The sequence below is a fragment of the Rhinoderma darwinii genome, chromosome 6 (assembly GCF_050947455.1).
Source record: "Rhinoderma darwinii isolate aRhiDar2 chromosome 6, aRhiDar2.hap1, whole genome shotgun sequence".
NCBI classification, from domain to species: Eukaryota; Metazoa; Chordata; class Amphibia; order Anura; family Rhinodermatidae; genus Rhinoderma; species Rhinoderma darwinii.
Genome location: NC_134692.1, coordinates 55,681,885 through 55,695,009, shown reverse-complemented (window position 1 = coordinate 55,695,009; position 13,125 = coordinate 55,681,885). Strand labels below are relative to the sequence as shown.

The 13,125-nt window shown below is 39.7% G+C and overlaps 2 protein-coding genes across 2 annotated transcripts in view; both read left to right on the top strand.

The window, feature by feature from the left end:
* Nucleotides 1-8,740, top strand: part of LOC142656587 (aldehyde oxidase 1-like) — a 98,969-nt gene extending 90,229 nt beyond the window's left edge. The window contains exons 33-35 of the mRNA XM_075831519.1: nt 547-735; nt 6,082-6,249; nt 7,473-8,740. Of these exons, the coding sequence (XP_075687634.1) occupies nt 547-735; nt 6,082-6,249; nt 7,473-7,529 (414 nt within the window). The 3' untranslated portion in view covers nt 7,530-8,740. The remainder of the gene's footprint in view (nt 1-546; nt 736-6,081; nt 6,250-7,472) is intronic.
* Nucleotides 8,073-13,125, top strand: part of LOC142656586 (aldehyde oxidase-like) — a 123,853-nt gene continuing 118,800 nt past the window's right edge. Inside the window, exons 1-2 of the mRNA XM_075831518.1 lie at nt 8,073-8,126; nt 8,301-8,394. Of these exons, the coding sequence (XP_075687633.1) occupies nt 8,073-8,126; nt 8,301-8,394 (148 nt within the window). The remainder of the gene's footprint in view (nt 8,127-8,300; nt 8,395-13,125) is intronic.

The following is a 13,125-nucleotide window of genomic DNA, read 5'->3' as shown; positions in this document are numbered from 1 at the left end:
AAATTTGAAACATTATTCATATGTTGTCCTATCCTTACTGCCTGTAAATAAATATATATACTATGTATTTGAAGCCCTAACTGTGAAAGATATGGGTAAATAATATACAATGCTAAATAAAACTTTAAAGAAAACTGTAAAAATAAGGTAAATGACAAGTATGTTTATTATGTATGTAATTTCCCACCTTTGTAGCATTAAGGCTTCGTTCACATCTGCGGCAGGGCTCTGTTCAGGCGTTCCGTCTGAGGTTTCCGTCAGGGGAACCCATGAATGGAACCCTGACTGAAACAAACGGAAACCATATTTTTAATTTGCATCACCATTGATTTCAATAGTGACTGATCCCGTGCAAATGGTTTCCATTTGTCTCCGTTGTGCCAGGGTTTCGTCGTTTTGACAGAAAGAATTGCGCAGTCGACTACGGTATTGCTTCCGTGAAAACGACAGAACCGTTGCACAAGTAAAAGCCTAAGTAAAAATATGATCAACAGTATATTCAGTATTTTTTATATATTTGTGTTTTCTTTATATATTTTCTTTTAGATTGAAGGTGCCTTTACTCAGGGACTTGGTCTGTACACAATGGAAGAACTCTATTATTCTCCCCAGGGTGACATGTATACATTAGGTCCTGATAAGTATAAAATACCTGCTGTGTGTGATGTTCCCACTGAATTTAATGTGTCTCTCCTGGCATCATCCAAGAATCCGTATACCATATACTCCTCTAAGGTGAGCTGCCTTCTCTAACCTGCCGTATTACTCAAATATCCTTTTATTAGAAATTTTATTACGCTGTGTATACAAGAACTTTGTGCATATCCATATTTGCTGCAGCCTGCATTAGGGAGAGTTTACTGTACATGTATTTATACAGCTCCTATGGACTGGGAGGGAGTTGTATAAATCTGTATACAATTAGCTCCCACTAGTGGAGAATTTTATAATGTAATTTTTTTCTGAGAAAAGAAAAATTGGGAATTTCTGACTGCTTATTAGCTCAGAGTTGAGGCTTATTGACCTCTATTGATAGTAGCCTGTAATTCTGGCAGAACTTTTCAATGAAGACACTGTGGAAGAAGTATAAATCCTTTCAAGCACTTTCCGCTCTGTGCCCCGCACCTCTCACCGCAAAGTAACTAGCAGATCTTCATGACACCGGGCGGCAGAGGAATCATGCAGCCTAGGTTCAAGAAAATGTTAGTTTAAAAGCAACGTACAGTAGGTGGCAACATCCGCAGCTAACATTTATCATGAAATCTAGGGTACCATTTTTACTACTTCTGTATGTCGCCTCTTGAAGACCTTGCTCCTTATGCTAATTAGAAGTAGGGCTCGGGAACATGCACACTGAACAGAGGTAGCATGGGAGATGTAGTCTACACAGGATGAATGTGGTCACGTAACCGCATGCTGAATGTCCACCCCCAAAGAACAGATTTGCAGTGCTCGTACAAGAAACTGTTGGGGACAAGATCAAAGGTAAAAAACAATTGGATTCATATGAAGAGCTACTATCCGCTAAGGATTGCAATAGCATAACAATGATGGGCTACAGGTTCGTGGGAAACTTTCTTTAACGGAGCTGATCTGCCATACCCAAGGGCAAGGGTGGCACTGTTTATGCAAAAAAAAAAAAAAAGCAGACCCTTTTCTAATCATTATCAACCCCTTTAAGTTCACCGGGGGAGAGAATCAGAGATGAGAGAGAAGAGAGGAGAATAAATGGGAAGTGCAGAGGGTGGGGGTAAGTTCTACCATTCATGGATTCATAAGGAAAGAATGGAAATACTTGTGTAAACTGATGTATATAAGTCACTCATAGAGACTTTTATTTCAGTAACAATAGTTTCTCATTATCCTCTTCTTGACCCAATGGAAAGCTAGAGTGGAATAAGCTATATGTTGCTTGGTGGGTAAAAAGAAAAATGATATGAGTTAATGGAAAGCACAGTCAACATGCTCAATAGAAATGAGCGAAATTCGTTTTAGGTTCGATTTATGTCCGAATAAATTCACAGCCAATCGCAAGTGCCCCAAAGATTCATGTTGGACTCTCTGATGTCTTCTAGGACTGTATAATGTCCACTATATTGGTATTGAAGAGCTTGAAGGGGTTTAAGTTATCCACCTATACCCCTCATTATTGGCTGTGCTAGAGGGAGGGATAATCACAGTGCATTTTAGGAAGGTGGCCTTCAAGACATTATGGGGAAGCCCACCCGAAATCATGTGATCCTTTTTCTAATCTGTAAAATGGTGGCCACGCTCACCATGGCCACCATTCTACTGCGATTTGTGTGCCTTAAACCCCAAAAGTTTCTGGTTTTGCTGAATCTGAAACTTTGACCAAATTTGATTTGTGTGGAATCTATTTGCTCACCTCTAATGCTCATTTATTCCCGTTTTGGTAAACATCATTATTCTCTTTAACGACTTGAATTAGGGAATAGACCATGATCCAAGCCACTTTGCTTTTAGACAGGTCCCCCATATGTGGAATATAACTTCTGTGTCCCGGCAACATAACAAATATGAGAGGAGTAGTCTGGGAATGCATAAGCGATCCTTGTGATATCTTAGTACTACATTAACAAAACTTTATACGGATATTACCAACTTTAACATGTAAATGGAGCCTATACTGGTGGACTTTCTAATCTGGACCCACTTCTCAGCAGTCTCTGTGCTTCCTATTTAGAAACATATGATAATTTAAGTATTGGGTGTGCACTAAACAAGTCCAGATCTACTGTACCTAATAGTCCTGCAGGCATTTGGGCAATAAAAACATTAATGCTCGAATGGTTAACGGGTACCTGCTCACTGGGGCTAACGAGTACCTGTCATTTTAGTTAAATATTAAATAAATGCATATTTTTGTTGGTTACATAGCTCATTGTTGCTCATAGCTTTTTTTTTTTTTTTTTAAACCACCTGAATTCTCTTGCGTCGCCTCTTTCCATCCACTTTGTTACAGGGGACGTGTAGACAGTGTGATAAGCTTGTCGGCAAAATAAATGCTAGCGCTTCCTTTTTCTTCCCATAATCCATTGTGCCTCCTCTGGAGAGCGCACATGCATTGGCCAATGCGAACATGGCCAAAGCCCCCTCCTTATGTCAGAAAGGACTTGCCCTTGATGTGATAAGGAGGTGTCTCTCGGAAAAGGCTAATGAAAAGGCTGCAAGTAGGAGTCAGGAGCGCACCTGAGGGCAGCAAGGACCCGTCCTCACTTCCTGCAATTCGTCTCGTCATCTCTGCCTGTTGTCATGACAAATCCATCTCTAGCAGTAGTGAACTACAAGTTAAACAGAAGGGAAACCCCTAGTGGCTGGGACTTTTGTGGGAAAGAAAACCGCATTTTTGGTAAATGTATATTACATTTTTTAATGTGGTTACATAGGCTTTCGTATGGAAACAAGTTTATTAAAAATCACAGCTTAAATGGTCACTGTCATTTTAAGGAGGAATGACACAAAGTGTTTGAGTTGCTAGTAATAAAAGGAATGCTAGATGGAAAATAATACCCTCTAAGGAGAGAAAATGTTAAAGGGGTTTTCCAGCCAGTAAGAATTGGTGGCCTATCCTCAGCATAGGCCATCAATAACTGATTGGTTGGGGTCCGACTCCAGGGACACCTGCCGATCAGCTGTTTTGAAGGAGCGCTGCTCTCCCCTTCATTTCTACTTGCTCACTGTGAATCGTCAACACAGATGCAGCGGCGATTCACAGGCTGCAATACTGGTGAATCGCCACTACATGTGTCGACGAGTCACACTGTGCAAGTAGAAATGAAGGGTAAGCAGCACTCGTACGAGCACTGCACCTCCTTCAAAACAGCTGATCGGCGGGGGTCCCGGGAGTCGGACCCCGACCAATCAGCTATTGATGGCCTATCCTGAGGATAGGTCACAAATTTTTATGGGCTGGAAAACCCCTTTAACCCCTTCAGGACTCAGCCATTTTTTGAATTTGAATTTTTGTTTTCATTTTTTCCTCCCCACGTTTAAAAAGCTATAACATTTTTATTCTTCCATCATTCTAGCCATATAAGGGCTTGTTTTTTGCGGGATGAGTTGTAGCTTTCAACGGTTCCATTTGTTGTACCATATAATGTATTGGTAAACTGGAAAAAAATTATTTGTGCGGTGGAATAGGAAATTCACAGTACGGTAAAAACGGCACATTAACTTTATTCTACCGGTCAATACGATTACGGCGATACCAAACTTAAATAGTTTTTATGCTTTACTACTTTTACAAGTAAAACTAATAGTTAAAAACAACATTTTGTGTTTTTTCGCCACTTTCTGAGAGCCATAACTTTTTAATTTTTCCATCGATTGAGCGGTATGGGGGCTTATTTTTTGCAGGGTGAGCTGTAGTTTCTATTGGTATGATTTTTGATCACTTTTTATGTCATTTTTTTTGTAATATATGAAGTGACCAAAAAACAGTGAATCTGGCGTTTTTTTATATTTTATTTTTACGGCATTCACCGTGCACATTAAATAAAGCCATAGTGTAATAGTTCGGAGTTTTACCGACGCAGCGATACTAATTTTGTACTTTTTTTTATTTTTTACATTATTTCTGCGGAAAAATGAAAAAAATATTTTTTTTTTAACCAATTTTTTTTTTTTAAACAATACTAAAAACGTTATTTAACTTTTTTTTTTACACATTTTATTAGTCCCTCTAGGGGACTTGAACTAGTGATCTTTAGATTGCTGGTACAATACACTGCAATACTAATGTATCTCAGTGTATTGTCATTTTTACAGGCTCCTGTCAAGCTGTGCCAGAGACACGGCTTAACAGGAGATGAAGAAAGGCAGCCCTGGGTACCTTCATTAGGCCCCTAGGCTGCCATGACAACCATTGGCACCCCTCGATCTTGCTGTGGGGGGGCGATAAGCTATCAGAGGGGGGCACCCCCCTGTTTTTAACATCTTAGATGCTGTGTTCGTGCTTGATCGCAGCATCTAAGGGTTAAGCAGCCAGGAATAGCGTGATCGCTGTTCCTGGCTGTTATTCCTGGGTGTCAGCTGTAAAACACACCTGACACCTGACAGCGGGTGAGCCGCTTCGATTATTACCTCTCCCCACCACGATGCAATTGTACGTTGTGGCGTGGGAAGAGGTCAAGGTTTGGTGAGGCCTCTCTTGTGCTCTCCCTAAGAGCCGAAGCTACTGAGGTATATTTGGGATGATACTTTGTTTTAAAACATCAAATAATTACTTTTGAAGTGTTGCCAGTTAGGGTGTGACATATACATAAATGATTTTGTGACGCTTTCTAGAGCACAAGTGTTAAAAATTATGTGCACTGTAGCAATTGGCGATAGGGCACCTGACTTCTGGACCAGGGTTATTTGCAAGTGAAATATTAGATGGTACAGCCCATTTTTGTATTGTTAGTTCACCTACCCCTAAACTAATTAAAGAGGTTGGCCCATTAGTCATTTACCAAAGGGGTTAAGTTCCTCCCTCATGGTCGCTAGATAAAAGGGGGCACCTTTTCCTGGTTCTGCCTCTTCCCTGCAGAAACCTGAAGGTGTCACTTGTCCCACCATCCCTCCCTTTTTTGAATTTTGATATGACTGCGAGTCCATGTGTATATTTCTGCATGCTGTTGTTTTGATGCTTTTGCATTTTTCAAGTCACAGCAGTCGCCGGTTAAAGAAATTATGGAGAGTGTGCGGATCAAAGGCAGACTTGATAGCTGGGAGTCCGGCATGTTGGCATACTGCTTGGAGACCCAGTTTACATTAAAACAGTTTTACAGTATTTTGAGATATTAAATAAAGTGCTATCCGACCCCATCCAACAAAGAATTGGGTTGTATGTGTTTTTATTTCTACATGGGCTGGTGGGAATTTTTGGGCTATTGATACCAGCAGTCCAACAAATGGCTATTAAAAGTAGTCTTATCTGCAACATATTCCTCATACAGTAGATTGTGGTTGGATATATGGTGTGGCTGAGACAAAGTTGTGACATTTTCTCATCCAGAAAATATTTTTCATAAATATTCCTATAAGTAATATAACACTATCCATATCCTTCTTTTGTAGGGTGTAGGGGAGCCAGCCGTGTTTTTGGGGAGTTCTATATTATTTGCTATAAAAGATGCGGTGGACTCTGCTCGGGCAGAACGTGGCGTACCAAAGATTTTCACACTCAACAGCCCAGTGACTCCTGAGAAAATCAGAATGGCCTGTGAAGACCATCTTACAAAAATGGTATGATTCTGCAGTCTTTGCTTTAGAGCAGATAATTTAAAAAATATTGAGCCGCCAAATATCTGTGCCTTAATGCAACTGCAGTGCCAGGCAGCAGGCATGTTGTACTTGTTCACCACCTAACTTTAATGTCATGACTGTGCCCGCCTGAATCAATGGGCAGTGTCTTGAGCTCTCTTCAATGTGACCGGAAACAATATTACGCTTTCTACAGGAAATTTGCAATGTTATTTTTGCTAAATGACCAATAACTAATGGATTTCTATACATTTTTAATTGCCATTATAATGTAAGTCATGCAAAACACAAAATTCCCTTTTCTAGTGCTGTTATATATACAGAGCTAGAAAAAGTAGCTGCGTTACATAGGCCAAGTATTCACCCCACTTGAAAATAGATTTAATAAGGTTTTTGACACTTATTAGCACAAAAAAGCCAGAAGAGCTTGGCAAAGTATCTACATGTGGAAAAACTTGATAGTAACCTATCCACACACATTTAGGTAAATGTATTGAATACTGACTTGAAGGGGGTAAGTTAAAGGGTAAGGATCTATTCACACTGCATTTGCAGTGTACGTTGGACGTATACATAGGGGAACGCTCCTGACGTATACCTCTGACGAAAGCCACTGATGTATGCCACTGTATAGGCATACACTAGCGTACATCACACATTAACTCCCATTATTAAAAAGAAAAAATATATACCACAGGGTTTATGTTTTATTGTAGGATGCCTCTGCATTGAACAGCATAGTAAACTATGCTATTCAATACAGTTAACAAAAACATTATGCCGATGCATACGTATGCCAAATGGACATTCTAGGCAGACATCTGGCCAATGCGGCCCTATGGACACGTTCGACATGTAAGTCGAACGTTTCTGCATACTGTCCGAATAGAGCCTTTCCCCAATGGCACTGGTGTTCTCATCTCCCCTCCAGAGGTTTAAATGTGACGGCAGATCAGGTAATACTGTTGCCAAGGCAAAATTGTCGGAGCAGCAAAGATTGCTATCGGGTCAGTGTGTGTGTGTATGTATATATATATATATATATATATATACACACATATAGATGTGAATATATATATATATATATATATATATATATATATATATATATATATATATATATATATATATATATATATATATCTTGAGTTAATGTTATAGCCTATATTATAGCACATGGTATTAATCCTTTCCTATTTTTTCAGATCCCAAGAGATAAGGCTGGAACATTTGCGCCCTGGTCTGTTGATGTTACGAAGTGAACATGAAAACGTTGCACTTTTTCTTATAATGCAAAAATCATCCTTCATTTTTTAATCGGATAAAAAGTACTGCGATACTTCAAACTTTCTTCAATTATTGGGATTTCTGAATAAAGAACAGCCAAAAAAATTATTAATTGCAATATATTCTATTATAATTTTTTTCTCTCCTTCACTGCCATGAAAATCTTTTTACTGCTGTTTTTCAATAGTCAGAAAGCTTTTGATAAAAGTAAACTGTTAAGTAAATATTCAGGAAAATAAAACCCATCCTGTCATTATATATAAATATTTATGTGCACATCATTAAAACCAGAGTGTAGCAGTCTAAAAACTTGAGGGTTAAATATAATCAGCTTTTCAGCTACAGGATATATGGTTATTTGTTTCTCCAGGGCGTTCTAGGAGAATGATCTTGCTTACACCATGCGCTCCTCCTCTTCCTCCTTCATTACTTAATTAGACGATACCGTAGAACTTTTACCCTGTGTTAGAGTTAGACATCGGCTTTAAATCTATAGCTCCAGCTTGATCTCTGTAACCATGGTTGTAGGGGCTCGATCTGATCAACTTATCTTTTTTGTAAATGGAAGAAAGGTAAGTGGATACAAATAACTTACATATTTGGAGGCACGCATTATATTTAGGAAGCCTTCATGATAACTAATGATTAAAATATGAACTGTCTACCTGATAATAACATTGCAATGCATGAGCTCCTTCCTGCGTTGGTAACACCTTTTATTATCTGCGAAAATCATATTTCCCTAGTCTATTGTACAGTTCATGAATACAATCTTTATATCAATCTTGGATATATTTATCAATGTTAATAAGATCACATCTAATGCGACATTTTTCAAAGGTAAATAAGCCCAGTTTTTCCAATGTAAGAGACCTCTCCTTTATTTTCTTAACCGACCCGTACTCTTTATTCTTGCTGTTAACCAATATATCCACCTGTTTCTTACTCTGGTATTCCATGTAATGTATAGGCAGTCATACTATTATATTATAGCAGACGACGTGCTTACATTTTAGTAACATTACATTTGATCAGCTGTTTAACTGCCAGTTTGTTGCAGTCATTCTGTGATGTTATAATAGTTTTCGTATCATCAGCTAGTAGTGCAGCCATTGTGAAAAACGTCATTATATTAGATGTCACTTTTCAGAAATCCATGCTGGTTGTTGGTGTTTTACAGTTTGAATGTGGGAAAATCTGAATAAATGGTTATATACACCTTTCCGCTCCAAGCTTTTTTTTATTTTATAGGATAATAATATCCGAAGTGATAATTTCTACACTTATTGCTTGCTTACACGGTTCATTAATATACCACGTTCCCTTACAGTCACATCCATGTAACAGCTTGGAACTAGCAGCATGGAAAAAGGTGGAATACATTGAGAAATCAATGAATTGGGAAATAAAAGAATAATCTAGGCTGCACAGCTCTGACGTCACATTCACCCAAGTTGTTTTTTTTGCTACTGTCAGTCTCGTAAAAGTTTGCCGGGTTTAAGTATTAGGGTATGTGCACACACACTAATTACGTTCGTAATTGACGGACGTATTTCGGCCGCAAGTAGTGGACCGAACACAGTGCAGGGAGCAGGGCTCCTAGCATCATACTTATGTACGATGCTAGGAGTCCCTGCCTCTCCGTGGAACTACTGTCCCGTACTGAAAACATGATTACAGTACGGGACAGTTGTCCTGCAGAGAGGCAGGGACTCCTAGCATCGTACATAACTATGATGCTAGGAGCCCGGCTCCCTGCAGTGTGTTCGGTCCGGGACTTGCGGCCGAAATACGTCCGTCAATTACGGACGTAATTAGTGTGTGTGCACATACCCTTATGGTGAAATGGAGCTGTAATTTACTGACCTGTTAAGCTGTGACCATTCAGCTGCGAATGGGGAGGATCAACTGAAAAGTTTTATATGTCCATTACTAAAGATCATCAATATACAAAATTTATGTACAGTAAGGGCTCATTCAGACAAGCGTGTTCCTTGTCGGTGTGCTGTCCGTTGAAATAACGGACAGCACACAGACCGATGCATTTTAATGGAGCTATTCAGACTTGTGAGTTTTCACGCAGCGAGTGTCGGTTGCGTGAAACTCACTGCATGTCCTATATTGCTGCATTTTTGGGGACGTGGTCTCCCATTGAAGAGAATGGGTGTGTGAAAAACATGGACAGCACATGGACAACATCCGTGTGCTGTCCGTGTTTCACGCATCAGTTGCAGAGAAATAGAAAAAATAAAAAGTGCTTGCACGGATGTGAAAAATGAACGCCACACGCAAAGCACACTGATGCCGTACGCAATGCACACAGATGGCACATGGACATGAACTGCTGGAGATACACTGCGTTTTTTACGCATGCAAATTGGACACGCTCGTGTAAATGTAGCCTAAGCTTTTGCTACTTTAAGCTCTTACATGTTTTGATATCTAATGGGATCACCATTGCTCACTAAAACAAAGAGGCCCATAATGCTCTTTCAAACACTGTGCTCTTTTAGGCTCATAGCTCACGAAGCTATACTGTATCTCTCCATTGACTTCAGCCCTGATCTAGACTTCTAAATATTAAAACGAAAACTGCACCAATGAAACATAGTAGAGAACGAGAGGTTAAAGTGTATAATGGAGACGCATCAGAAGTTAGCATCAGTGGGGGCACAGGCACTGAGAGCCCCAATTGTAAGACAAAGATGGATCTTGTGCTTGTCTCAATCTAGTGACTCAAAGAAAAGCCCAAGGGGCATGGCACTCGAAAGAGTTGACAAAGGATGACCCCCTCCCCCCCCACAGATGACAGCGGATTACATGGTTTAGTGTTCTTTAGTCCCCATGGTAGACATGGAGATACCCTCGGTGATTACCACAGTTGGTCTAATGAATTTTAGTTTGTTTAAGGACATGGAAGAAGTCTTGGGTGACCTTGATGTTGTTTCCCATGTAAACCACATTGCAGCTCTCACTTTTGTAGAGCAGAAAGTGGAGCTCTAATTGGTAAACACATGTACAGGAAAATTAATATGTATAATCAGGAACTAACAGATGCCAGATCATCAAATGTTCTGGATTACTGGATGGTCATAGAAAATTATATAAAGATTACTTGTACAATTAGGGACATTTTAAGAAGACAAATTAAAAAAAACAAAAACATTTGTATTCTAAACTAAGTGTTTACTACCATGGACTATTAGATGATAGATTAAAGGTATTTTACAATTCCATAGATACTTTATGTAACAGTGAATCTCAACTCAAATAGTGCCTTGCTGTGTGCAAGTAACTGTATCCTACCGCTATAACTGAAAAAGACCTCAAAAAGATTCAAAGCCTGACAAATCACAGAATTGGGGTGAATTCACATACTGCGGAAATTACAGTACAATACATGTTAATGTTTTTTTAAAAATCCACATGTAGTACAAATAATCAGCACGGGATTAAGGGCAATGCCGCAGATTTTAAATTCACAGCATGTCCATTCTGCTGCAGATTTTGCTCCCTGAAATGCATACTAATATTAATGGCTCTCTCCAAGTCAGTGATGCCCCCTCACCAGAACACATCTATCTTCAGATAGGCGCTAATGAAAGTAAGTTAGTGTAATTTGTCAACTTTTTTTTTTATTCTTATTTCTGTGACCTCGCTTCTTTAGCCTCCAAGTCAACATTGGAATTATTTATTATTCACCACAAAGTTTCTAAGTTGTATATTTCAGAACATAAGGTTGGCTGCAGGTACAAGATGAGTGTCATATTTGAGGTAAAATTTAGATTTTCTCATTAAATTTGATGAGAAAGTGGGCATGGTCTCCCAGGACACACAATCAAATTTATTAAAAAATTAAAAACTGAGACAAAAACGTCATCAAAAATGCGTGTGTGATCGTGGCCTTAAGGTATCTCACACTAATATTAGGCCATTAATAACTCTTTCCTCAAAGCATGCTTGCAGTTGTAGAAAAAATCCTAGGTATGTCACAAGTTGTAATCAGAATCAGTCTAGTCTTTGATTACGCACCAGATATATGTGTACACTGTATAGGGAAGCTGGGGCCATGTGAGTGTGTGTGCGCCCAATGATTCATACTGGACGTCAAATAATAAAGTTGCATATGTAGTCAAAGGCTTACAGAGTATGTGGACATTGTCAATGTATAGCATACAATTACCGATTAGTGTCGGGTCACGCGACTCACTATGTATGCATGTTGAACTTGGAATGGTCACCTATGCAGACATGGCATACCCAGAGTGGGTAAACTAATAGAAAGGACCCGAGTGGTCTGGCACCTTCCTTCGAGGGATTCTACTCCACGATAATAATAATAATAATAATCTTTATTTCTATAGCGCCAACATATTACGCAGCACTTTACAATTTAGAGGGAACATGAAACAAACAATATCAGACTTTCATAGTGACAAAGTTAATTTTCAATTCAAACCTGAGGAGTGAGGACCCTGCTCGCAAGAGCTTACAATCTATGAGGAAATAAAGGAGACACAAAGTGTAACAGTGTTTGTTCTGTACAATAGTCCGGCCATTTTTATACACATGGGGCGGTACACATAAAGCTGCATGAGCCGGTCACCAGCCAGTCTCCGTGTATGACGGACATGAAGAGAAGGAGTGTGAGGGAATCATATTCTGATGACTAATCTATAAGGGGGCCATTGAAAGGAGTCAGATTAGGGAATGTTATAGGCCTGTCTAAATAGATGTGTTTTCAGGGCACGTTTAAAACTGTGGATATTGGGAATTAATCTGATTGTCTGGGGTAGCGCATTCCAGAGGACGGGTGCAGCACGAGAAAAATCCTGGAGAAGGGAGTGGGAGGTTCGGATTATGGAAGATTTTAATGTAAGGTTGTTAGTAGAACGGAGAGCCCGAGTAGGGTGGTAGACAGAGATGAGGGAGGAGATGTAAGGAGGTGCAGCATTGTGGAGAGCTTTGTGGGTGAGAGTAATAAGTTTGAATTTTATTCTGAAGGGGATGGGCAACCAGTGCAGTGACTGGAACAGGGTAGAGGCGTTGGTGTAGCGGTTGGTCATAAATATGAGCCTGGCTGCTGCATTGAGGATAGATTGGAGAGGGGAGAGTTTGGTGAGGGGAAGACCGACTAGTAATGAGTTACAGTAGTCAAGACGAGAGTGAATCAGAGCAACAATGAGAGTTTTGGCTGTTTCCTCCGTAAGAAAAGGGCGGATTCTGGAGATGTTTTTGAGGTGAAAATGACAGGAGCGTGAAAGTGATTGAATGTGAGGAGTAAAGGAAAGATCTGAATCAGAAATAACCCCGAGACAGCGGGCATGCTGTATTATTATTACTATGGCACCATGCACACATTCGTGATTTTCACGGTTCCTTCTGGGACCGCAAATATGAGCCGCAGAAACTAAGGACATGTCTTATTACGGCTACCGACTTGCCCATATTAGATAATGGGCCCATAAAAACCTCGGAAACACCTCCGTGTGACATCCGTAATTTTGCAGATTAGTGGAAGTGTTGCTAAGCGATGACAGGAAGTCCGGAAACCTGCAGTGGTGGAACAGT